This window comes from Ischnura elegans, chromosome X (assembly GCF_921293095.1).
Source record: "Ischnura elegans chromosome X, ioIscEleg1.1, whole genome shotgun sequence".
Taxonomy (NCBI): domain Eukaryota; kingdom Metazoa; phylum Arthropoda; class Insecta; order Odonata; family Coenagrionidae; genus Ischnura; species Ischnura elegans.
The window spans coordinates 71,828,939-71,856,260 of record NC_060259.1 but is presented as its reverse complement, the minus strand read 5'-3'; the positions used below and the strand labels follow the sequence as shown (position 1 = coordinate 71,856,260).

Below are 27,322 nucleotides of genomic sequence, written 5' to 3'. Positions count from 1 at the left end.
TTGTAGCACAAAATAACCAATAACTGTGTTTATTTAAAATTGGGAGTCTCGGTAAATTAAAAATTTTCATTTTTAATTAACGATGCATTAAGCAAAGGTGCTTACAAGCTTTTTACCGCAATATTCTCGCATTCCTTGCTCTTGCCAAACGCGGTTCCCCTATTTGTTTTTTATTTATTTTTTATTACCCGTTCGTAGTATTCGGTAAGGCAAATTAATGAATCCTTCCATGAAAACGTAATATTTGAGCTTTTCTAACTCTAATTGTCAACATTAACATGGTTGCTGTTCATTTTATCACTCTGTACTTGATTGTACACTTACCGGCTTATTAAAGCTGATTCCATGTCATACGGTTGCATAGCGTCATTTATTTTTCCCACGTCAGAGTTATGAAAAACGTACGAGCCAAATCATTTATTCTGATTATCTCGGTTTTTTAAAACTAAGATAAAACGTCGTTGGTGAAACATGATCCTTACATTTCTGAGATAATAATTTTAACCGAGTTTTTGAAAACTGAGATAATAAAGACTATTATCCGTGTTGGTGAAAATGGGCCTGAATGATGAAATTTTATCTTTCGTTAACGACCTTCTCACAAAATTTTTGGGCCATATTTCTGCCTACTGAGTATTAATTTGTCTGTTTAAGTTTTTCATGCTCACATTTTAGATTCCAAAATCAATAACCGCAGTATTTGTGCGGGCTTCAGGTTGAATATTTGAAAATTCCTTATAAAATCAGCTATTTTAAGTACCACTAGAAACACTCCATTCCTACTGAGTATTAATTTTTATTGTAAACTGTTTTAAATGATTCACAGCTTCCGCAAAGTATCGTTTTAGACAATTTATTATTTTAGACATGTTAATGTAATTATTTGTATTTTTGAACGTGGTAATTGGCTCTCTAGCACGTATTTACACTGAAAATTTCCTATGCAACTATAATTACACCCTCATAATCAATTTTTGTACGCTTAGCGAAGCTTTCTATTGAGCATTGTTCAGAAATTGTTAACTTATAGCTTGTCATGCGTGATTATTTCCCTGCTTGCAGCAGACTTGCGATGTTTGCGATTTTCCTCCTGTCTTACTTTTTTAGATCTCAGAGAAAATTTGTTATTGAAAGACATTAGTGCCTGGCAAACAATCGTTTACTCTTTTAAAAAATTTATCGGTTCAAAGGTAGAGCTGATCTATCGTTACTTTAACCTTCTCAGTGAGTGTAATTTCCGATAATTTCAAATTAGTTACTTGGAGTCTTCTGCGAAATAAAGAGGATGTACGGGGTAGGAGATGGCCGCTCCTCAGTAATTTTTGGAAAAATGAAAAGATGTTAATTTCAATGGCGCCTCTCCGATGACAGCTATCGGTGAGATGTTTTTCACTCCATCAAGGCGCCGCGGAAAGCCCCCCACGAAACAAAGACCTTAATCCGCCCCTGCTTACAGTTCATACCCTTACGTATTCGGTGCCTTTATTTAAAAAATTATGTAGCTACAAATGAAAATCAATACAAATGTAATAACAGCGCTGCACGATGTATTTAAGCAGTTTTTAACTGACTGGATTTGTTTACCATAAATTGCTTTACGAGAAATTTTAAGTGCCGCAAGTGCCTACTACGGTACCTACTCTAGTAAACCGGGCATGAGACAGTGAAGCCCGAGTATTTTTTCGCGACGCTGCGCTCGAAGCGGCTCGGCTGTGACCTCTCGACCCGTGACGCACGCGCCTGTTTCCGTATCGGGTCAAATCACTTGTTTCCTATTCACTTCGATCACGAGCAATAACTACTCCGCCTATACTTAGACGAGTCAACATAAACACGAAGCGGCACGAGGTAGTTTGTTCTCCCGTTCCTCGCCGATGGCTCGTAAACGGCCCCCTTTGCGACGTTACACATTCGATCCCGCAATAAGCTTTTCCATTCGAGGCCCGGGAATGGCGGACGGGTTAAGGGATTCGCTAGTGGCTCCGTCGGTCGTTTGTCACTGTGATCGACTTGAGGGGTCATTTGCACCGATATACGGCCAGTTAGTTCAGACAAACCGCGATGTTACGAGTACAATGGCCGACACAGATGAAGCCACTGGGGACTAGCGATCGGCGGCGTGAACTCTTATGCGTAAAATAACGCGCGCTAACAAATATTTACGCCAATGAAAGATAAGTCGATTTTCTTTAGTTTTAAGGAAAATATTCACAGTATGCGAAGTCGTGAAATAAATTTATTGCAGACACATTCGCCGAAAATTAAATGACATTTAATTTAAGTTTAACTAAGTTTTCGCACGTGGATAGCTTATTCCTTAATGGCAAATAATAATTAAACAATAGGCAGGTTAATAACGAAGAAATTTAGGAAAAAGCATGCGAATAGTTATTGATTTATGAAGAGTGTTATTGTTGAATCGTCCACGGATTGAGCTATGTCGCCCCTGAAAATAAGTTAGCAAATAAGTGATAATTGTTTGACTCCATATTCATGACGGAATAATTCAATTCTATGGAAATTAATCACTTATCTTGACTTTTCTGCCCTGTCATTTAAAGAATACTAATTACAATAATGGATTGCTAGTGATGAAGAAAGCTCTTTCTCATACCCATGACGAATGTTTCCCAACACAATTGTGAAATTTCAGCCTGTGGATGTCACCAGTGGCGCGGCGAGGGGGAAGTCTTGGGGGATTATTACCCCCCCCCCCCCCAGAGCTCAGAGAAAATTTTAAGTTTAATCCATTTTACTTAATTGGATTGATATTACTAATAGAATAGTTTAAGGATTAACAAAATATCCCTCAGAAAGCCGAAAAACTGTTTTGAACCATTTACCTTAAAATTTCGCAATTTATAAATATCGCAACTACCGATTATCCTGGTGGGTATTCAATACCCCCACACACCTTTGAAAAGACGGCAATCTTTAACATGGCTCTTTAATGAAATTTTTCATTCCACCAGCTTAAAAAAATAATGTTTAAAAATAACTGATGAGTATCTAAAAGCTACTTTTCTATGCATATCGCATCTCAGATGCAATATAGCTGATTATGAGAGGAATTGCATACCACCAAGGCACAGTGGAAAATATTGAGCTGTCCCCCCATTGCAACGACCTAAATCTGCTCCTTTTTGTGACTCACAGGTACACAGTGTAACACCATCACAGACAGATAGGGGGGATCCAGGATTTTTTTCTAGGGGGCACAAGGGTCTGACAGGCAAACGATCTTCTCATGCCTGATATTAAAAACAAGATACAACAATTACTGAACAAAATATTCCCTTTATTTTAATATGAAAGTCATTAAAATGGAATAAAATGATTGAGGCTCTGTCATGCACAAAACAAAATGAAAGTAATGATAAACATATTGAAAAATTGTCTATATTTTAAGCGTCTGGGATGGCACGTGCCCCCCTTAAATCTGAATACTAGAATATAATTTTTGGTATGTAACCGTGCTTTTAAAGTAACTACAGAGACAAAATTCTGCCAAATACTGAATTTTTAATGACTAAAATTTTCGGGGGTTCAGTCAAGGTGGCTTCAGCCAGCTCTTATAATAAATAGTATGTCAATTTACACCATTTGAGTGTTCAGTATAGGAGCTTTTTCAAGCTCAGCCAACCTCTTGTTCTTTACTATGCAAATTAGCACTGCATGTGCAAACCCTGGGTAATATGTATGTGCTTTTCATTTTTCCAGCATCTTCCCTGGGTGCGGCCATCACGATGCCTGTGTGTGGTTTTCTGATTGCATCCCTGGGTTGGGAGTCCGTGTTCTATGTGACAGGTGTTGTGGGGCTGGTATGGAGCGTGGCATGGATGCTGCTCGTGTACGACACACCAGCACAGCACCCAAGGATCTCAGCTGAGGAGAGACGATATATCGAAACGTCCATTGGACCCTCGTCCACACACAAGGGAAAGGTGAGTGCTGTGCCACAGGGACCACACGGAGCCGAGGTCCTTAGGTCTGTTTTGTATTTGATACAGAGGTTAGAGAGAATTGACGGTTTATTGGACTAGACACGGAGTGAGAGGTCTGAATTGTTTAAGATAGATGTTGAAATTGGCACAGGGATAGATGGAGGGGCAGGTTTGTGGAGGCATAAATATGTGCAGTATTTACACAACAGACAGGCAATATTCCCAAAAATGTTTAATAACTACTTGTTTTATGTGGTTTGAACCATGTATCATAACAGTACCATTAATATGCATGACTTTCTTACTTATGTGGTACATATTAATTCATGATCATCATGTTACTTGCAGCCCCTTACCGTGCCATGGAAGCCACTTCTGTCTTCTCCACCAGTTTGGGCCATAATCATCACTCATGGTGCCAGTGTCTTCAGCTACTTCACTGTCGTCAACCAGTTACCAACCTACATGAAGTACATTTTACATTTCAAAATTAAGGAGGTAAGGTAACATCATGTTTAAAGCTAATATTAGGAGATAAAATCAAGTCTGCCTCCAGTCATTGGACATGTAAATTTTAAAAATTCTTTTCCATATATGAAGATATTAGGTTATAAAATTTCGTAATCATATCACCTATTGAGCACTAAATAAATACAGTAGATTCCGTTTAATGGGTCCACCGGTTACTTGGGGCAGATCTTGAAGAACAGAACCCAATAGAGGAATACCCCAGAGTATTCTCCGCTTAATTGGGCCATGAGTCGGCGACGTAGACTCTATACTCGCGACGAAATTAAATTTTTTTGTTTTCTGAATACTATTTTTTTTTATTTTCCTCCGTTGATTTACTCTTATTTTTCACTAATGTTCCTATTCTTGCCCTATTTTGAAAGCTCTTGTTGTTATACTATCCGCAAGAGGATAGGACTTTTCTTTTATAGGACTTAGTAAAAGATATTCATTCAGCGTCGCCCAAGGCTGTGAAAAATATTTTTAACTAAATTGTTATAATTATTCAAAATCATAATAAATTAACTAAACTCGCTGATTAATTAATCAAATTAATAGTTTAATAAACTTATGTTGCATTATAAACATTCTTTATATCATTTCAACGTTTGTGTTATGCCCATATGCAGGATAGTTCCCCTAATTGGGGCACCCGCTTAATTGGGGCAAAGTGCACAAGTCCCGATATGTCCCAATAGGGTGGTTTCCTATTATTTTTTTATTGCCTTAATCGAAAGATTATTACTCCTGGAGTACGTATTTCACGCTTTTAGATTTTTAAATCATAATATCTATTTTTCGCGATTAAATGAAAAGTGAAAATTTTCAAGCGCGCGAAAACGCGACGCGTTAGTAGGAATGATGGGAAATCTCTCCGTGCGTCGTATTTCTGGTTCCCCCTCCGCCCGGTGAGGTGACCTTGAGGCGAGGCTTAGCGCTGATACGTCGCAGGCTGCCAGCGGGTAGCCTAGTGCCCTGCCGCCTGGTAGCGCTTGGCTTAAATAAGGATTATTAATACCTTATCAAACGAGGAAAACTTTCCGACCTTAGCCAGTTTTAATAAGTGATTATTAAGACATGTTTCCCTGAGCTCTGCGCCTCATGCATGCATTGGTAACCTCAGACGATGTATAACTCCTATCTTCTCCTGTAGAAACTAGGTCCCTGTGACGTCACGTGGAGTGGCATCGCATGGGCGCCAATCTGGCCCTTTTCAAATGAGGATAAAAATGGACCATTGCCATTCGTCTACACCGGCATTTAGAAAACGAAATAATTTGTATATTATGAATACACTAATGGTGGGTAACGAATCGCAATTATTGCCTTTTGTTTTCTTTGATGAAGGAAACTACCCTATTAACCGGAATCTACTGTACAAAGAAGATACTTTTTTCCACTTTAAAGCTTGTGTAAATGTGTTAAATTTACTAGTAATCTTTCTGTTATCCTGAAAAAAATTGGTTTCTTCTTCCTAAGAATTGCGGTTTGGTTATCAAATTTTATTTTTCCTACACCCTAAATAACCTGCCACATTTCTCTAAAAATGATGAATGCAAATCTTTATTACTATCAGTAGGAAGCTCACCCTGAACTTTATGTAAATATGAGTACATCATGTAATCGTCAGTGTTATCAATTGAGTTACGTAATTTCCTTTCAGAATGGCTTGCTGTCAAGCTTACCATACTTGGGAAAGTATGTTTTTGCTCTGGCTACCAGCAGCTTGGCAGACTACCTCCGTAAAACTGGAAAATTATCAACAACAGCCACAAGAAAAATTTTCACCACATTTGGTAAGTTTATTCCACAAAAATATTACTATCATCTAGTCAAGGAGAGCATTTATGCTTTAATACTGGTTTTTGTGGAAACTAATCAGATTTAGCAGTGAGCTGACAGAAACTGTTCTGTAGTGACAAAATATGTGCATAAAATCCCAGAATAGAGGTGGCAATATTTGTAACCATTGCCACATCAAGTATTGTATTTGATCGTTAGGCCTCAGGCTCAATAGTTCGCACATACCCATAATCATGTGAATCAGAAGTAACCACCTCATACTTTCAGTGTTTTTTCTAATAAGTTCAACTTTAAGCCATTAGTGAATGTTTCCTCATTTTAAATTGCATGCCCTTTGCAGGCAAAAACTGTACACCCTTGTCTCGTATAGCGCAATTTCGATTTAGCGAAATTCGTTCCTCGGGGAAACATCGAAACGCAGTGTAGCCTAATCAAAATACTTCAACGCTCACATGATAAAATGTGAACTTGCGCTAAGTACGCACGAAATTGCTATCATTTTACGCATAGTACTATTATTGCTTGCCTCAAATCTTCTTTTTTGTTTACATATTTATCTAAATCCATTGCTGTGCAATGGCCAAAAGTATTACTTGTCATTGGGTCCAGATAGCCGGCCTACCGAAGTAATTTATCTCGTCTCCTTAACAGAATGATAATAGTTAATTTAGATCAATAATTAAGCGTGGGGCTAGTGGAAATGAGTTTTTTTTAAACACATTCCGCGCTCACAATATTTTAAGGGCAATCCTGCGTAAGTGAAATTTGGGGAAAAAATACATATTTTTTAAATTTTATATTAACAAAGTGATCTCGCGAGATATGATGCTTGGACCATATTTTCGTTCTTTTTTAAACAATCCCTCATTTTTCAAAAATATGATATCACAATTTTGTAAGCATACCTATCAAATTTGAGATATTTCCCCGCAATACAAGTCTTTATTTCTGCTATTTTTTCGCTCTTCGTCAATATTGTGAAGAGAATCGAATTAAGCCTAGTTATTTTGATTGGAAAAAACTCTTAACAACACCATAATACTGCCAAAATTAATTTGATAGCGTGAAATGATTCTAATTTGTGCGTTTCTATAAGTTTTATTAAATTAAAGTGAACATTACCCGTGTTACCGATATTTTTACGAAGGTTTTGTTCCTTATTTTGGATAATACGCTTACTTTCTCATCCACTCGTTAGTGGCTTCCATGACGTAGATGTTACGTCATGAGCACGAAACGTGTTAAGCAATACGGTTTGAGACGTAATTTTTGCCGTCATAGGTTATCGGGCGGTTGACTTCCAGGTAGAGGGTCTACGCTAAAGCCTTCAAGGTCATCGGTATTCACGGGGGAGAAGTGGAGCGGTGGCCGAGTTGCGTATGAATAGCATCAACACATAAAAGGATCTGCTATAGAGTCTCAAACACAATGACTTCGTCCCCTCCCTGCAGTCTTAGGCCCTCTGCGTCTCAGGAATACAGTTCAGCAGTAGAAGGTGATTTCGATAGAGCCATACAGAGTAAAAACCAAGAGAAAATGGCAAAAAATAGGAGTGCGGGTAGAAAAATCAAGAATTTATCAAGAAAAACCATAAACCTAGAAGAGAAATTGGAAGAGGTCGATTGCTTCGAAAATGGAGAGCGTCAAAGCGATATTGCTTGGAAGTTTAAACTCACGATGCCTTATTCTGAATAAAGACGAAGTTAAAACATCAGTGACCTCAGCCGCACCAACTTCAACCTAGCGGTCTACACATACGGAAAGTTCATAGTGAATCTGTACAAAAAGACGAGGGTGGTAATCGCTCCGAGAAATTTAGTGAAAGCTCCGGTTGGTACCAGAATTTTAAACGGCAAGCCGGTATTTTCAGTGCGGCGATATCAGGTGAATCTGGAAGTGTTGATAGCGCAGTCACCGCAATATTTACTGATTAACTCCAAGCTGTGATTGAAAGTGGTTCCTTTCCCCCTCAACTAGTTTTTAGTGTTGACGAGACGATATTGTTTTGGAAAAGAATGCATTCTCGTTCATTCATTTTCAGGGAAGGAAAACCTGGGTCAGGTTTCAAGGCATTTAAAGACTGTTTCACGTAGCTGCTAATGCCTCGGAGGACTTCAAATTAAAATGATTTATCATTCATAAATTCCGCTAGCTATGAAATGGCATTCAAAGTAGCATTTTCCTGTCATTTCGATTAGCGACAAAAGGGCCTGGGTGACACAATAGCTGTTTTTAGACTGGTATGAAAAATCATCAACTGCCGGCAATGCATTACGAACCCCTGAGATAGCAGATGTTAGCCTACCCGCACGACAGGAGGGAATTTCAAAAGCACGTACTAATTTTTTTTAACGTGAATAAAAGTCTTTGAATGCGTTACCAATATCTTTAAAGATACTATCAACTTTAAAATCTCTATAAATAAGGTATTTTAAGGCTATTTATGGGAATATATATGGTTTAGAGGGTATTACCCAGACGGCACAGAACCCTCCGTATCTAATTCGTATGTACATAGTACCCATTGACTAAGGGGATACTGTGCCGCTCCGTCGCTTTTCGTCAATGGATAATTTCCATTCGCGGCCTGTCGACGAAGCGCGTACGCAGCATGTGAATGTCCGCTACTAAGCACGTACGATTGGATACGAAGCGCGCAGGAACACGGCACTCAGGCTAATCTCAATCGATTAGGTCGAAATTATCGTAACTCGCACGATCGAAAAATGTATCGAACGCAACACAATCGATAGCTACCGACCGTAGCGAGAACCTTGATACGAATCATTATGAATTGTAAGTTCTCAATAGGTAAATAACACCATATCATGAATTCTAATTACCATGAAAGACTCACGACCGACAAAGTTTTTGTCGGTTGTGAGTTTTTCATGGTAATTAGAATTCATGATATAGTATTATTTACCCATTGAGAACTTACAAAACTTATTCGGCCACTTAAATAACTGCGAAAAATGAGATTCTCAAGGCTAATTCACGCATCCCCAGCATCCAGCATTCTTAAGTGGCTCGTACTTACTTGGAAACCTTGAGATGTTAATAAGAGTAAATTCTTATTAATTTTGACCCTAAATAAGACATCACATAGCCCACGAGCATTAAAAAGCTTACCCTAAAGCCTGACGAAATAAAATTTTTAAATAAAAATTGCCGATGAAACAGGATTGCTGACACATCTGCTATTAGTATGATCGAATTCATCAAAATGCAAGCAAAAATTAACGTATAGTTCAGTCTCAGCTACTAAAACTTACCCATATCAGGCGCTAAAGTATTTGAAAAATTATTTGGGATGAGTAAAAGTCTCTAGGTCACTGCAGTAAATGTATCAACCTATTAAAAATATGAAAGTCCTGCCAAATCACCAGCATAAACACTTGTAAAATAAAACATGGTATCTCTTAGATCACACCTCCGATTTTATACTTACTTTGCATGAAGTCACCACCACAAGAAATTTTAAAGAGGCAGGAAAGAAAAAACCCACAGAAATACAATACATATATTATGTATTTTCTATTGTCAACCACAATAATATTTCCAATTTTCTCTTCTATCCCACATCTAATTTAGCGAAACAATTACTCTTATTCTCTTTCGAATAGAAAATTATTTAAAAGAGGACTGGTCGATACATAAAAACTATCTTCAATACTTTCTCCGCTGAACGTCCACTATCACAGCATCAACTTGCACAAATCAAATCCACATCCACAAATATGTCACTTCTGCCACAATGTCTGTATTATGTATTTTCTATTGTCAACCACAATAATATTTCCAATTTTCTCTTCTATCCCACATCTAATTTAGCGAAACAATTACTCTTATTCTCTTTCGAATAAAAAATTATTTAAAAGAGGACTGGTCGATACATAAAAACTATCTTCAATACTTTCTCCGATGAACGTCCACTATCACAGCATCAACTTGCACAAATCAAATCCACATCCACAAATATGTCACTTCTGCCACAATGTCTGTCTTCTTGGCGACAGGTAACAGTGAAGCAATGGTACCTTCCTCCAATCTGGGCACCTTCTATTCAGCAAGAATTTTCTCCTCGTCTTCTCGTCCAAGGCCACAGATTACTTTCTGATATCACAATGGTGCGATGTGAAGCTCACACACCTAAAATTAATAAATAATAAAATACCATGTAACTTATTAGGTCAAATCATTTCCAATTTTTGGTATTTCTGCATGAGAAATCAAATTACTAGGCTCGTAAATATAGTAAATATTTGTATGCCTGATATTTTTATTGTTTTACACTATAGCATAAGATAATTTGAAATGATGAAAGCCGACGTGTAATACACCATAGGGCAAGCTAAGAAGCAATATTCGATCCTATAAACTTGGCAGCTTATTCCTAGTTTCTCCTTTTAACCACACGTTCACCAAATGAATTAATACAAAAAAGACAACTAAAATGCAAGAATTTTCAAAAGAATTGCTGCTACAATATTTTCAATCACCATTTTTAGTACTGAATAGTACTATAGTACTGAATAGTTCGAGATGTTGATGCATCAACATCCCGAAGCCACTTCTAACTTAAAATTACATCCAAATAATTACAGCGAGAAAGAGTACATACCTCACAGCTTTTCGTAGGGGTGAAATGTTTTCTTCTTATCGCCCAAAAGCACTTCTTCTTCAACTCAGGATCTTTTGGAAAGCTAAAACCTTGAACCATGTCCCGGAGTTTCCATTACGTCATCCCGACAATAAACACACGAAAGGCATTTTTAACAAAAATATCTCACAAACACGTTTCTGAAGCCCAGTGAATGAAATTAAAGAATAAGGGAAACTTCACTATTACCAGACACTCTATTTTTCACAAACTTAACCACAAAAATCCCTGAAATGTGGTAAGAACCACAAAAATCCCTGAAATGTGGTAAGACGTTACGTAAACGACGCGATCTCCAACGGCTTGTGCTAGCTTGTGAAGACATGTGATCTTTCTAGGAGGATATGGCACGATGGCACCAGATGGCACCACCCGCGAAAGAAAATAGTCCCAGACCAAATACAGTTTTATCGATGAGATACAATTTTATCGATGCATATGAATTTGCCAGTCCTCTTGCATCTTTTTTCGTCATTATAGGAAATAAAGAAACAAAACCTTTTTAGTAACTTCCTAAGCGCGATTTTTGTATCTTGATGGTCCACCCTCGTGTTCAGGTACGAAAACTTCCTGTGCCGTCTGGGTAGATACCCAACAACTATGCTACCAGGAATGCATCCCTATCTTCCCAATGTTAAAACGCTCTCGTATAACGCAAATTCGTATAGCGTAAAGACCCCAAGGAACGCATCCCTTGGGCTATACGAGACATGGGTGTAATACAATTAATAGTCACTGAAGTACAATCTCTTAAGCTAAAAATGTCTTATGTTAGCAACACAGAATAAGCATTTATAAAGGAATCTCAACCCCTCTCTTTTTTACACCTTGCATGACAGTAGAATAACCCTTATGGACACCAAGGAGGCAAAGACCATTTTTTATTTAAAATTTCTGAAGTTGTACTGATAATATTGCATGCTGACACTTTGGTTTCATTATGTGTTGGACACATTAAAAAATACTGTTGTGAGTATGCACCCTAATGAGTGGGTTGCCATCTCACTCATCCTGAACCTTATATTCCAAATTGCTCATTATTTATGAAACTTTCCCGTTGTAATGACATAAAAACTATGCCCTCACTACCGCAGCTCCCTTCCCACATACATTCATCCATGATGACTCGCTATTCACCAACTGACAGCTCATTTCCCTGCAATCAACTGTGGCAGAGTCGCCTAATGGCATCCCTCTCATTAATTCAGGCAGTCAAGCTAAAAAAATTGCTGAAATATCTAACCTGGCTGCCAATTTCTCCTACTTTTACCTACCTCCTTATACATGTAAATACATGGCCATCTACCACCCCAATCATACACCCTGAGTCAGCTCTTATTGTGACTTTTCTCGGTCAAAACATTCCTTCACATGAAAATGAATACACAGCAGAGAGTTAAACTACTAGATAAAAAGATATCTCTCAGTGAAAGTGATTTTTTTTCCTTTAAAAATAAAAAGCAGATCCAAGCTTTTTTAGAAATTATTTTATTAAAATTATTCTTGTGCAAAACAACTGTCCAAAGTCATATGTCTCAACCTTTTACTCATTTCTTTACTGGCTGCATGCTCCTCTAATTCCTAAATAGCAGGGTCTGTCATTGGAATAGGAACAGTGGTGTCATGGTGCCCGAATGCCGTTCGGCCACTGGTTAATAAAAGATGTAATAGTCAAATAACAATTTTGTTACCTCAAAATTTCCAATGTACACACTCATAACCAAAACAAAAAATTAATAAAATGTAAATAATAACTTGTAATAACAAAAACATTCAGTAATATTTCACTTCTTAAAAAATTAAGGAAAGTACATTCAGGCACTGCCAATTTTGCCATGATGTCACTGAATAGGAACTAGCAGAGTTTTGACTATAACTGGGATTGATGATGAGGAGTAAAAGTCACTATCAAAAACAAACTGCCCATTATTAGGATTTAGTGGTCAATATCAAATGCAGTTTTTGAAATGAAGAGAAAGGTTTTTTCCCTCCTCATGTAAGGAGAAATCATCATTTGTTTAGAAATTTTTAATTACTTGAAGATTCATGACTTACTTCATTGGTGAATGCCAGGAAAATAAGCTCCTATGCTAAAGAGATAGCAATACATATGTCAAATTTTTGATAATGTGAAGAAGCTTAAGTAGGCAACTACTTTCATCCAAATGAATGATTTCATGTACAACATGAATTCAGTTATTAACACGTTGCGTACGGATGGCGAGAATTCTCGTCATTTTTTTCCCGAACATTCCGGACGGATGACGAAGATTCTCGTCATATAGGCGTGTCAACCTAAACGATTTTAAAGCGTACAATACGCATTCGTTAGTACGTTTTAAGTTGTTGTTCGTTATTCATGAATTGATGCATCATAACATTTGATTGGGTAAAGTTATATTCTAAACATTAGCTTTTTAATCATGTTTAAACCAAAGGAATTACGCCCTAATAGGCACATATTTCGAAATTGGCGTTCCTAGAAATTTAAATACCCCGGTACGCAATGTTTTAAATATTCCAAATTCATAATTTAACTGAGATTTCCTATTTTAATCCCTCCAACTGTATAAAATGAAGGTTTTATAATACACGTCATATTCCTGCAAACTTAATTGCATACATACATTACTATAAAAAGGGATAATCTCAAAGAAAATTCATATAATAAATATGATCACATTCACTATTTAATATTTGTAGCAGTTTTTTTGTCAGGAGAAATATATATTTCCCCCATAATAAATTAATGACATAAATGTGAATTCCTTCATTTAAATAATTTAACAGAGAAATAAATGGTTAAATAATTTCTGTTTTCTTTTTCTATATTTACAGCTGTGATGCTTCCTTCATTCCTAATGCTGACTCAAGTATTTGTTGGCTGTGATCGATTAGCTTCTGTGGCTATTTTTACTACTGCTCTGACAGTAAATGGAGCTGTCACTGCAGGATATCTTGGAAATGGATTAGATATTGCACCAAATTTCTCAGGTAAGTAAATTAGTGAATTGAATTCAAATTAATAAGGTTAAGTGGAATGATTTGGACTATTTAAAACACATAATGTTTCCTTGGAACTACCACCTTGTTGTGGTTGGAAGGCTTGCACATTCCGAACACCCCTAACGTGTACCAGCATCTAATTCTCCAATTCTCGCACTAGATCCACCCATGTCAAATAGGTCAAATGGTAGGAGCCAGGTGAAAGGTAGCCATGATGTCAAGTAAAAAACAATGTTGGGATGGGCTCGGGAAATCTAACCAACTACGTCTTCCCTGAGTTCATGGAGTGCGATCAAATGATCCTTGGAAACTCATCTAATGAGACCCAGCTCTTTACGTTGGTAATCATCACTGCAGCAAGATCAACAAGGTCCTCGGGGTTGCCATAATGCGAAATCATTGGAGAGACATATCATCAGCAACATCCAAGAAAGAAGAAATGTTAGGACAATGATGAGGGTAGGTAAGCTAGAAAATAAAAAAGAGTGATGGACAAAGAAAGAATACATATTTTAAGATTGTGTGAAGTAGATCCACATGGAAGGATAGCAGGGACTACTGGAGTGATATGAACAGAATTGTATATTGTGGTGGGGAGGATAGTCAGATTCTGGTGGTAGACATTGATACAAGGTTTCAGTCAATTGGACATATAGAGAGTAGACAGAAACCATGGATACATAAGGGGAGAAATGATAAAGAAAATGAAGGACAGAAGGAAGTAGTCGAATGTAGACACAAGGCAAAAGAGTGCATGTATAGGGAAATAAATAATAGATTAAGGCAGAAAATCAAGAAGGCAAGAGAGGCTTGGTGGAAAAGTTGGTTTGAAGACATGGAAAAGTTAAAAAAAAGAGGTTGGCACTTTGTCTGCCAAGGTTAAGTCATTAGTGAGCTGCAAAAGTGAGCAAGCCATACAAAAAATTGAGGATAATATAGGAAGGATACTAACAGAATAGGATGAGGTCCAGAGTAGATGGAATAAATATGTGGAAGATATGTGTGACAGCAGTGGTGCAGCGAGGGGGGTTTTGGGGGTTAAAACCCCCCCCCCCCCAGAGCTCAGAGAAATTTTAAAGTTTAATACATTTACTTAATTCGATTGATATAACTTATATATTAGTGTAAGAATAAATTAAATATCCCTAAGAAAGCCGTAAAACTCACCATTTTGAACCGTTTATCTTACAATTCCGCAATTTATTAATATCGCTACTACCACTTATCCTGATGGGTATTCCATACCCCCACACACCCCGGTATTAGTTGCACCTAAACCTCCCCCAACCTTAATTCCTAGCTGCGCCCCTGTGTGTCAGCAGATAAAAGCTATGGAGATGGATGAGGGCAATGTGGTGGATGACGATGATCTGGACTTGGGGCCTATGATGCAGAAATCAAGACTGCCCTTCAGGATAAGAAGGCAAGGAATGCACTGGATATGGAACTGTGTGAGCTCCTACAGAGTGGGATGTTGGGAAGACAACATTGTAGAACTTTTTTTTACGATCTATGAGGAGTCTTGGCCAAATAGTTTCCTAAGAGTCATAATTACACTACTGATGGAGAAAAAAGCTTCACAATCCAGATACTGTAGGACTATTAGCATAACATCAGATGCCAGAAAAGTTGTCCTTAGGATAATAAATACATAGATGCATGGAGGTGAGAGAAAATTATTGTTTGAGCAGCGATCAATTCCGTTTCAGGGATGATAAGAAAGCAGTAATGAGGACTCTAGTCATGAATACCTTGGAATATAACCAGGACGTGCTTGCTTCATGGATTTTGAAAAAGTATTTGATGGAGTGGACTGGGTGATATTAATGACCTTTCTTCAGAAAATAGGCATAGATTAGAGGATATGCGACTCATTCACCATCTGTATAAAGCTCAGACAGGGCAAGTGAGAGTAGCCGCTGGAGTCATAAGTTCAATTATAATATTTATAGGAAAATACCTCTAATCCCTTTTCTCTCAACCTAGGAATCTTATTTATCACACTATGTTTTGATACCCTCATATTTCCATAAGGCTAATTCTCCTTTGAATGTCTATTTGTGCAATGGGGTATCATCAAGGACTGCAATCCCTGCACACAGGGAAGCTTCAATGTACATACATTGCATGTGATGTATTTTCTACATGATTGTTGATAAGTTGTGAATTTTATTTCTTTCTTACAATATTTTAGGTACAATTTTTGGAATGGCCAACACCTTGTCGTCTCTCGGTGGTTTCCTTTCCACATTTATGGTGGGATCACTCACATTTAACAATGTAAGTCACATATTTTTCTGATATTTAATGTTTTCATACATTTTAAAGATAAATTATAAAAAGCAGACTAGAATTTTGACATACCTCTTATTCCATTGAATTGGATTTGTTTATTGATGGCAACTAAGCTGAGACAGTTCATGGTTACCTATCAATTTTGATTAATTAAATAATAATAAATTTTGTTTAAATAGTTGATGTCTGTTCTTTCATCACAAATATTATTGTTTTTTGAAATATGCATCATTTCTTTAAATTCATCGTTTTGCTACATTACTTTCACTATCTAAAATTCAAGTAATTTTGAAGGCTAAACAGTAGCCATACTTTCATAGAACAGACATATTCTAGACATCTAGTCGAAATTTAAAAAAGAAGCTACTGTAAAATAAAATCGCTTTTATAAACATTTACCAGAAGAGTTGCCTTTGCTTTTTTAGTGCACATGCGTACAATGACTTTATCTATCCATCCACCAAAAAGCATAGCAGTTACAGTTTTTTTTTTCAAGATTTGGGTGCTTTTTGGCTAATTTCACTGGACGTATATAAAAAGTCTCCGCTCAAAAAGACATGTATGTACTAGACATCTAGTAGATTTTTAAAACGTCACAGACTTTGAAGATGTTTTCTAGACATCTGGATGATATTTAAGATATCGAAGACATATGTATAAGATATTTTGTGCTATGTGGGATGCGACCTACTTGAGTTCAAACTCAGTGACAGCAAGTGCATAGCCATTTCTATTTTTTGTTGCATGTTTCCTCTATGTATATATATCTGGTTGGTAACTATTGCAAAATACGAAACACTGAAACTCATGCATTTTATATATTTTGCAGAGAATTGACAAATTGAAAGAGAAAATCTTGCTCTGTCACTAATGAGTTGTGTATACATTTTTATCTCATTAAATTTTATGATAATGTTTTTATATATAGACCAATTAATGCCCATAAATTGCTAATTCAACCAATAGATATTCTTAAAATTTTTTATATTAAACGGGAGGACACAAATAACTTTACAGGATATTTCTTTACTCTAGAAGACAGTTTGAAAAAACTACTATAAGAAAATGAGTTGATGGCACCCACATGCTGTAAGAGTGTCAGTTTACAATTTGTGGGGTCCAGGCCAGTTGCATACGAAAGTGACAGACAAGAGGGGGGTGAGAGTTGAGATCGCTATGACTGGAGAGGGTATGCCTTTGAAATGTACAAAGCCAAACTATGACTCTGTTGAAGCTCAGTACTCAGAATATACTATGTAATATTGTGTAGTATAGATCAGACCTGGCAGTGCCCAAAAAATCACTCCCCATTAATCTAAATACAGTGTTAAAATCTTGAATATGTATTTCAATCATTGACTTGTGTTACAAGTTCCATCACTTGAAAGTGATACTGTGATTCAATTTTCCCCTTGTGTCAGCCTAAAGAAAGGACAGCTACAGGCGATAAATTAGCACCACTTGCCAGTTCCCTCTAAGTCAACAAGCATTTCAAACTAGTGATGTTAATACCCTTTCCCAATCCATGTCATTAGATTGTCAAATTTCATTGAGTGGTGGTCTCCGAAGCCGAAATAAGAATTGAGAAAACAAGATAAAATTAAGAATAAAATGGGAAAAGGTATAAGTCGGCAAAGCCTTTGCCCAGGACAAAGTGGTGTTTCCACTCATGAAAATTTAAATATTATTTGGGTGAAATTCCTTAAATATATCCTTTCATTTCAAAGGCCATAGTCAACCTTGATGATGGCAGATGAAAAAATGAATTCCAGCATCAAGAGGTGGGAATTTTTCCAGGGTAGGATAACTGAAAATTCCTTCCACGGATATCAAAACTTTTTCATTTGCAACTCTGAGGAAGATGGCAAGAACCAGGAATATTTTTCAATGCTAATAAGTGCCCCATTTTTGCTCATGGTGTTAGCAAAATCTAGGTGATAAACTTTTTTTAATAATATATTCGGCTTCTTTTTCGATACTGATACAGGATTTTGGCAGTTCGCAGAGGCAATTATTTTACAGTTTTGTGATGTGTATGATATAGGTTCCTTTTGCATTCATTAACACTTTGAGCAAAGTACACTTGATTTTATACTACTAATGGCCTGAAGTATCTGAACTTGCAAGAGAATGTAATTATTTACAATTTTTTTGTCTTCTTTCAGCAAACATATGCTCAATGGAAGATAGTTTTCTGGATTTTGGCTGGTGTGTATGGAGTTGGTTCTCTAGTTTTCCTGATATTCGGCACTGGAGAGTTACAGCCATGGAATTCACCTGATTACTTGAAAGGAGGCAAGCCAACAGCGGTATCTGTTAATGATGATGATGATGTTGAGGAAGCTAGAGAAGAAATGGTGCCGATTCGCAGTAAAACATAAGGAAGATAACTTAGTCACATCAAGGCAGTCTAAGAGCTTGTTAAGTTGAAGTTAATTGATGAGCATGTAGGGAAATAGGAGTAATCAGATGTAAGATGCGAAACGTTATGTGAGATATTGCAATTATGTGCAGTATAGTAAATCAATTCATCTCTGGGAAAGGTGGTGAGTGTACAAAACTCAAGATTCATGGAGCGAAGAGACTTCGATGGGAAGTAGGTATGTGAATGAAAATTAGGGTCTAACTCATTTTCACAGAGACAAGCCATGTAAACATTATCATGGGTGGAGTTTTAAATGTTACTGTTCCATTCCAATATCTGTCGAGTTTTGAACACGCTTGCTTAAAATTATGTTGTGGAAATAAACGTTTTTAGTTGTTAAGCAATATATTCATCCGGAAGAAAAAATCCTTGAGAGCAATAAAATTTGTGTTTAGCTTGATTGACTTAGTCTCAGAGAAGACGTCAAGAGCATCGTGGAAGTGTAATATGCAAGGTGTGAGCGAAGTGTCATTTGTGATACTCAACTTCATGCATAATGTCAATTAAATGATATTGTGATGCATAAACAATATTTCATTTTAGAGTATAACTCAAGCCATCAATGTTTAATGGCTGAAAGATTTCACTTCATTCTGATTTAATCAGCATTTTCCATTTGCCAATAGCAAAGAAGTATGATAGTCACTCTTTCCTAAAGTGTACCCAATGAAAATTAAGAATCTCTGATCAGTGTGTGTCTGAGTTGTGTTTCTATCTGTGCCAATATATGATTCCAATCCTACAGCATTCCCCTGAATTTTCAATGTTGCTGGCCTGCTTACATGCAATTTTTGCAAAAATATGTTGAAAAATACCAGTTTAAATGGTGAAATAAACACATTTCTTGGAAACATTGGAATGGCCTGTGGCCTTAGGAAAAAATCCTGTAAATTTCTTATGATGTACATTTTTTTATGTATTGAGATGCTTGGTAATATTTTACTCTCACTCACACTGAACTCAAGCACCAATGGAAATCCTCATATTACCATCATTCCCTTTGTGTGATTTTTGTGATGATTCATGGAGCTTGTAATGAAATATTACCATGGCAAATTATTAGATGAGGTATTTCATGAAAGAGGAGTAGTTTTTGAAGCATGCAGTTTTTAATTTTATCGTTAGAGACTTTACTTCTGAATTTTATGATGATTATATTTTTGTTCATGTTCTGGTGTCTTATTTTATGTGAATGCACTGGCAAGTTTAAAGTTAACGTACTCTACTTACAATCAAACTCCAGTTGTTTTTCATTTTCAGGACTACTACAATTTGAGAGGTAAAACTTTTTGTATGTTTATCGTTACATTCATATTTAGGATGATTTTCGAACTGTATAAAGAAAATTCTCCATTATAGTTAAAAAAAACTTTTGAGAAAATAAAATTTTTAGCAACAATTCAAACAGAGTTCTTTTTTCATTATCCACAAATTACTTTTAAGTTACTCTCATTACAGCTTACATGCAGTTTTGGCAAAAATATGTTGAAATATACAAGTTTAAATGGTGAAATAAACACATTTCTTGGAAATGTTGGAATGGCCTGTGGCCTTAGGAAAAAAAACCTGTACATTTCTTATGATGTAAATTTTTTATGTATTGAGATGCTTGGTAATATTTTACTCACACTAAACTGAAGCATCAATTATCTTTCTTACCTCATTCTAGCAAATAAGAGTGATGTAGGGACAACAAGTACAGACTCAGCACTTTCCATTAATATTTTAGGGGACATAATTGAACTCAAGGCCACAGAATATTAATCCTAATTCCCTCACTCCTGTGAATTTGAATGCCTCTTACAGCAGCAGACTGGCTACCCTAGGTTTTTCTCTAATTTGGTTTAAGGGGGTTTGTCTGTTTGGGCCCCTATAGGGTTTTACTTCCAACCACCCTGGCAAGTCAACCCCTAGCTTCCTACCTGTGCAAACAATAAAGCTCTGAAAAGCTCCAATAAATATGTCTGAATCCGTACAGGATGGAAGCTGACACTCTCATTAAAGTCAGTTTAACAATACACCAACTTTTACTCTGTTACAAACAAAGGTGCAAAAAGACACTATTAAATGAAATAAAAGGCAGTTACACTTTTATTTTAGTATGCTGACCTTCCACTACATCATGCCAGAATTGGTTGAACTTATTCTGAGGTACTATTGAATTAGAAGGTAGTAACCAAAAAATTAGGTTAAATTTAAAACATTTCCATTGATAAATCTTTACTTAAGACATATATCGTGGGAATAATCAAAAGCAAGAGAATAAGATGGCTGGTCCACCTCTATAGAAGAAGTGAGGACACAATGCTGAAACAAGTTCTAGAAGGCAGACTTGAAGGCAAAAGTGCGGAAAGAAGACCAAGAATGCGCTGGGGCGATGAAGTTAAGAAGGATGTGAGAAAGATATGGTAAGGGACCCAGCTGGATATGGCAGGGGACCGTAGAACAGGGAGGTGCCTAGTTGGTAAGGCCAAAGACCTTCTAGGTTTCGATTGGCCACAGGGGTAAGAGTAAGTAAGACACAAAACTTATTTTTCAATTTATTTTAACTAAGGATGAGCCGGTTTCTAATTTTTTTAGGTTCTCAGTACCAGTCCGGTTCTCCCCCATTGGTTCTCGATACTCAGTTCCAACGATGAACTCTTATTGTCTGTCTTAATGGTTAATTTAAATGAGCAACCATAAGAAGTGAATGAAAATAATATCACTAAAGATGTAAATTAGAAGGAAAGCTCTGTAAAAAAAATTAAGATATCTCCATAATTTCATTTGCCAAGTAAAAAAATTTTAATAACGCATTGTTAAAGAATGCATGATTGACCAATATGTCACATTACATCGGGCTGCCGCTGGTTCATCAAAATCAAACATAAAGGGGAAAACTTCTTATCTAGATTCTATTTCCAGGTTTTTTCAGGGTAGACAAAATTCGCGGCTTATTCACGGTTGAGTGGGAACCCTGCCAAGCCAAGCTGTGGTGTCATGGTGTCAGAATGCTTGTTCCAAGTTAACCTCAGGGTGCTACCTGCTAAGACGACTTGTTCCTATCTCCAGTATGGAGACAGCTTTATCAATCTATTATGCTAATATCTATAGCAGGCTCAAATATAGCATTGCTGTATGGGGTCACTCACAACACACCCTGAGATTGTTTCGATTACAGAAATGGGCCGTGAGGATATTGGCAGGTGTTGGAAAACGCAGTAGCTGCAGAATCCTTTTTAAGGAGCAGAACCTCATGACCCTCACTTGCATTTATATCTACTCCTCAATTTTATACGTAAAAGAACAGCACATGTCCCTCAAGCTGCTAGTAAACAACGACATTCACAATCACAACACAAGATATAATAAAGACTTTGGAGTGATCTCTCATAACCTCTCTCTATATGCCAAAAGCCCAGTGTATGCTGGTGTGTTGTTTTTTAATTCTCTACCAAAAGAGATTAAGGAAACTAAATCTTTACTGCAATTTTAAAAACTGCTAAAAGGTTTTTTGATTGATGGAGCCTTTTACACTGTGAATTAGTATTTCAATCGTTAGAGTTTTGGATTGTGTGTGTATAATGTGAATTTGTACTTGTAAAATAATTGTTTTTTTTTAATCTTTTTATAGTGAGTTTGTACTGATTGATATTTGCTTAAAATGAATTATTTTACTTCTCCATTCTTCTGTATATGACCTTGATTGTGTGTACATATTGTGAGTTTGTAGTATTTTGTATTCTTGACTTGCCCTATATCCAATTTCTTGGATCAACAGGGCTAATAAAAAATTATTATTATTATAACACTTTTATCAATTTTGGTGCCCCAAAATTTCTAATACATACATCGTAACCAAAACAATTTTTTTAATAAGATGTAAATAATAACTTGTAATAAAAAACACACAGAGTGATATTTCACTGGTAAAAAAAGTCAAGGAAAGTGCATTTCGGCACTTCAAATTTTGCTATGACACCACTGATGCTGAGCAAATTTTTGTTAAGTGAGGAATGTCTGTATTGTATTGACATAACTGTCACAGAAAAGCGTAGAATGGTCATGCCTCCAATTGAATCTCAACCTTCCACTAACAGCCCCACCTTAATGGCATTACCACATATTATTGACAGTAGCAGGTTTGAGGAATGTTTTGGTATAGTCTTGGATCCTTGTCAAAATTTAGTATCAATATCCATGTAATCAACAGGAGGAGTGGGCAATTTCTTTGAAATGGAATAGAAGATTGGAATAGCATATTTAGATTTAATTCAATGGTGGATTGGAATGCCTTAACACCAAAAGATACAAAACACCCAAATCTAAAAGTTTCGCTGAATATTATATCAGCATAATCTTTTCTACACAAATAATACAGTAATAGCCCAATTCACAAAATTTTCCTCCTTGATCAGTGAGTGATATTAAACTTAATGCTTAAATCCTACTCCGCTCAATCATTTGTGTTTTAATATTTAGCATGATTCCCGAATAAAATTTCATGGTTTTATTTCTTTCCATCCCACAATTTTTCAAGTTTGGGATGCAAATATGCAACCTAAAATTAACTCCTCACCGCTTTCAATAGCAATACTAGGAGTAGATCTGGAGTGTACTTAGGCGACCTACAGTGGACCCTCGATCTATTGTTTTTCAAGGGGATGGACGAAATAAATGATGAATGCGGGAAAACGAGGAATACGGGAATGTTCGGCACGGTTGCCTATGTGGAAAGAAGCTCAGGATTTTGGCGAGTAATAGGGTAGTTTCCTTCATCAAAGAAAACGAAAGTCATTGATTGCGATTCGTTACCCACCATTAGCGTATTCATAACATAAAAATTATTTGGTTTTAGAAAACCCAGTTTAGACAAATGTCAGTGGTCAATTTTATCCGCATTAGAAAACGGCCAGATTGGTGCCCATACGATACCACTCCACGTGACGTTCCCACGTGACAGGGACCAAGTTTCTATATGAGTAGATAGGAGTTTTACATCGTCTGAGATTACCAATACATGCATGAGGCACAGACTTCAGGGAAACATCTCTTAATAATCACCTATTAAAACTTCCTATAGTCGCAAAGTTTCCTTCGTTTGATAAGGTAATAATAATCCTTAATTAAGCCAAGCGCTACCTGCTCATAGCCTCGCACTGAGTTGGCCTGACACGGGGGCAGCTGGAACCAGAATGACGTCACACGGGCTTTTCCCAGCATTCATACTTAGGTATCGCGTTTTCGCACGCTTGAAAATTTTCACTTTTCATTTAATCGCAAAAAATAGATATCGCCATTTAAAAATCTAAAAGTGTGAAATGCGTACTCCAGGAGTAATAATCTTTCAATTTAAGCAATAAAAAAAACAGGAAACCACCCTATTGTGATATTCTATAAAGGATTAATGTAGGAAGGTAGCTATTTACAGGAATATTTGAATTTTATGTGAACATTTTGGGCATATACATGGTTCGACTAATATCTCTTTCAATAATCCTAAGGAATACGATACCTTGCTAAAAATGTTTGCTCGCTGTTCCAGCATTCACACTGCCACGACGGATTCGGCAGTCTTATTACGACCATCTATCACCACCGAAATTCAACTGCATGCTAAAATACACATGATTTGCATCAAAACTTGTATACACCAGAAGTGTTTTCGGAAATGTGTTGCAGGCCTGTTTTTTTGACAGAGTTCCGAAGACTAATTGTGCCGGTGGGGGACCAACACTTTCTAGTGTAGTCTTCCTATCTCCGCGTTTGGAATAAGATTGCTTCAATACCCAAAAGCCATTACGAGGACAAAAAATTTATCCTCTGGCCTAGGCTGGCCACAATTTAAATTATATTAAAGCTGGGCAAAAATGATCTATTAGAAGGCAACAAAATACATCGCTCCCACGGAGCCGCAAACCCCCCCAATGGATAATAACAATGATAATCATTACACCACCATACCTCATGGAGAGAGGGTTGCTATTTTTATATTATGTAATGCATGTTAAATGTACCGCATGAAAAATACAATCAAACCAAGGCCCATTCCATGGAACCGTACCCATTCCAAGAAGCGTTCGGCATTCCGATAGCCATTAAAATATGGCATTGAAAAAGGCATAGCGAGGTACGCCATCTCCCCTCGTCAGTGCCTTTCAAGGCCCAACGTCGGTCGTCTACTTGGGATGAGGAGTACTGGATTCAACCCAAAATAATGATCCAACTAACGGAGTATGTACTTACTCTATGGCATTACCTCAAACATATTGGAATTTTACTGGTTGCATTCACCAGACACCCTTTTTCAAACAAACACACAAATTATAATTTATAAAACCCATTAAATAATAGTATTGAATTACTTTTGGCTAGGATAAACACTATTAAAACTGTTCACATTTTAATTACTACGCTTTTCAAAGAAGTCATGCACTGTCTTCTGTTTCTTAGCGGTATTCTGTCGTAGTTGAAAATATGATTTTTCGAGACTTAAAATGTTTTCACGATCCTCGTCGCTTCCACTATGTGCATAGAAAAACGCTTTCACTTTTTGTAAAACTTCGTAAGCCTCGACGAAGCTTGGGATCACTTCTACTTCGTTTTCCTCTTCTTCCTCTACAGCCCCAGTAGATGTGTACGCCTTGCACAGTTCTTCAATGGTTTCAGTGCCACTTGTAACCACATGATGATCTACTGCAACGAAGCTCTGAAAATCGTATTTCTGGGCTCTACAGAGTTCTTCCCAGTCTTGACCGAAATCATCAACATCACCGTCTGCAAGTTCATTATTATCAATCCGGTATCTGTGCCCAGCTTTACGGAAGCAATTCTGAAAAGTGTGCTGGCTCACTTGTTTCCATGCTGCCAAAATGTAGTGGAGTACTTCAAGTACGTTAAGTTTTTTCTTCATTGCCTTTCCTGACTCCCTAAGGCACATGGATTTTTGTATGAGGCGTTGTCTATAGTACGCTTTTAATCGCTTATAGTACTGCGTATAATCCCTAAGTCAAGTGGCTGGAGCATACTTGTACAGTTTGCTGGGAACCGTACCACTTTAACATTCCTCAAAAAAGATGTGTCTTTGGGATGTGCCCCACAGTTATTCACAGAGGATAATTTTTCTATTTTGCCCCCCCAGCTGCGTGTCTAATGCATGGAGGAATGAAATAAAAATTTCTGTCGTCATCCATGATTTACTGTTTGCATAATATTTTGTTGGCAATGTTCGAACAGTTTTGAAGCACCTCGATTTTGCAGATTTCCCTATCACAATCGGCACTCGCTTGTCGCTGCCATCACTATTCACGCAAAGAAAACCGTTAGCCTGTCTTTGGATAATTTACCGCTATGGCAGCATTCTCCTTTGTAGGCCAATGTTCTATCTGGAAGCACATTGAAAAACAGACCAGTCTCATCCGCATTATACAAATCTCGTGGATCGTAGCCCTCCAGAATTAATGGCAGACTTTCCAGCCAGTCATCCGTGCTTTCAGCATTTACTTCTGCACTCTCTCCCACTAGCTTCTTGAATACAAGACCATGTCGATTTTTGAATCGACTTATCCAGCCTTTGGAAGCCTTAAAATTTTCAACGTTCAATTGGGTGGCAATCTTCGCTTTTTCCTTTAATATCACTCCATCAATGGGAATATTAGATTCCCGTGCCTGCTGGAACCAATTGAAGAGCACCGTTTCCAATTCAGCAAATGTGGACTCCTTTCCAGTCTTTCTCTTCTTGGATGCACTCCCACATTTTTCTATTTGCTCTCGAATCTCCCTCTTCTCGGCTATTATAGAGTTTAATGTACTTGCAGACCACCTGAGACGTTTTGCAATGTCAACTCGCTTTTCTCCCGGATTTTTTTCCACTTCTTCAATTATTTGGAGACGATCTTTCAAAGTTCTCACTTGCTTCTTTGGGAGGGCCATGGCCCAAAGACGAATAAAAATTAAACTAATAAAAATGACACCAGGCTTCACAAAGCCATACCGAAAACACTGGCTTGAAGTCAGCAAACACAGGAAAATACGGAACCACTCGTATGAGGTGAAGTTCGGAACTGACGCAGAGCCGATTGTCGAGGGTGAAGCGCGACCAATCCTTGTATAACAAAATATCCTGAAATATCCGTTTGTTAGTGAATCTGACATGAGAAATTTCCAGTATGTCATAAATTGTTACCTGATATTGTTTCCGAAAAAAATTTTGGATCAACCGACGAGAAGCTCAAATGCGAGGGTAACGAGTTTTGCCAAAATTTCGCCAATCGAGTTTCGTCTGCCCGTCTTTTACCAACTATTTCCTCGCTTAAAAGGCTCAATTAATGTCAAAAATACATCGTGTTTGGTCTCATTATTTCTTGAATTACGAGCATATTACTAATATTTCAATCTAATGAAGGTATAATTCCAATTGCCGAGAGTCATTGTTACTCACCTTTGGGGCCATTAGGTGACTAAGGCAGCAGGTGGCTCTCAGAAATGGGAGCTTTGAAGCCAATTAAGATGAAAAAGGTCAGAGGGAGAGAAAGGAGGAGGGGTGAAATACTTTTCTATTATTATCGTGTAACTTGATATTTCCTTTCGATGCTAATGATTAATGGTCCTCGTAACACGATCCCGGCACGAAACGTGACCTGGGATGTTAGATGCCTCTTGGTTGGTCTCAGAGAGGAGGAAAGAGTCAGAGGG

At 37.2% G+C, this 27,322-nt stretch overlaps 2 protein-coding genes across 2 annotated transcripts in view; one reads left to right on the top strand and one right to left on the bottom strand.

The window, feature by feature from the left end:
* The window catches only part of LOC124170686 (sialin), a 162,054-nt gene extending 142,009 nt beyond the window's left edge, over positions 1–20,045 (top strand). The window contains exons 6-11 of the mRNA XM_046549587.1: positions 3,721–3,944; positions 4,293–4,442; positions 6,118–6,250; positions 13,759–13,914; positions 16,121–16,206; positions 18,387–20,045. Of these exons, the coding sequence (XP_046405543.1) occupies positions 3,721–3,944; positions 4,293–4,442; positions 6,118–6,250; positions 13,759–13,914; positions 16,121–16,206; positions 18,387–18,602 (965 nt within the window). The 3' untranslated portion in view covers positions 18,603–20,045. The remainder of the gene's footprint in view (positions 1–3,720; positions 3,945–4,292; positions 4,443–6,117; positions 6,251–13,758; positions 13,915–16,120; positions 16,207–18,386) is intronic.
* Positions 20,046–25,933: 5,888 nt separating this feature from the next.
* On the bottom strand, positions 25,934–26,560 carry LOC124171184 (tigger transposable element-derived protein 4-like). The gene has a single exon (XM_046550323.1). The coding sequence runs from the start codon at positions 26,558–26,560 to the stop codon at positions 25,934–25,936; it is 627 nt and encodes a 208-aa protein (XP_046406279.1).
* Between the last annotated feature and the right edge of the window lie 762 nt (positions 26,561–27,322).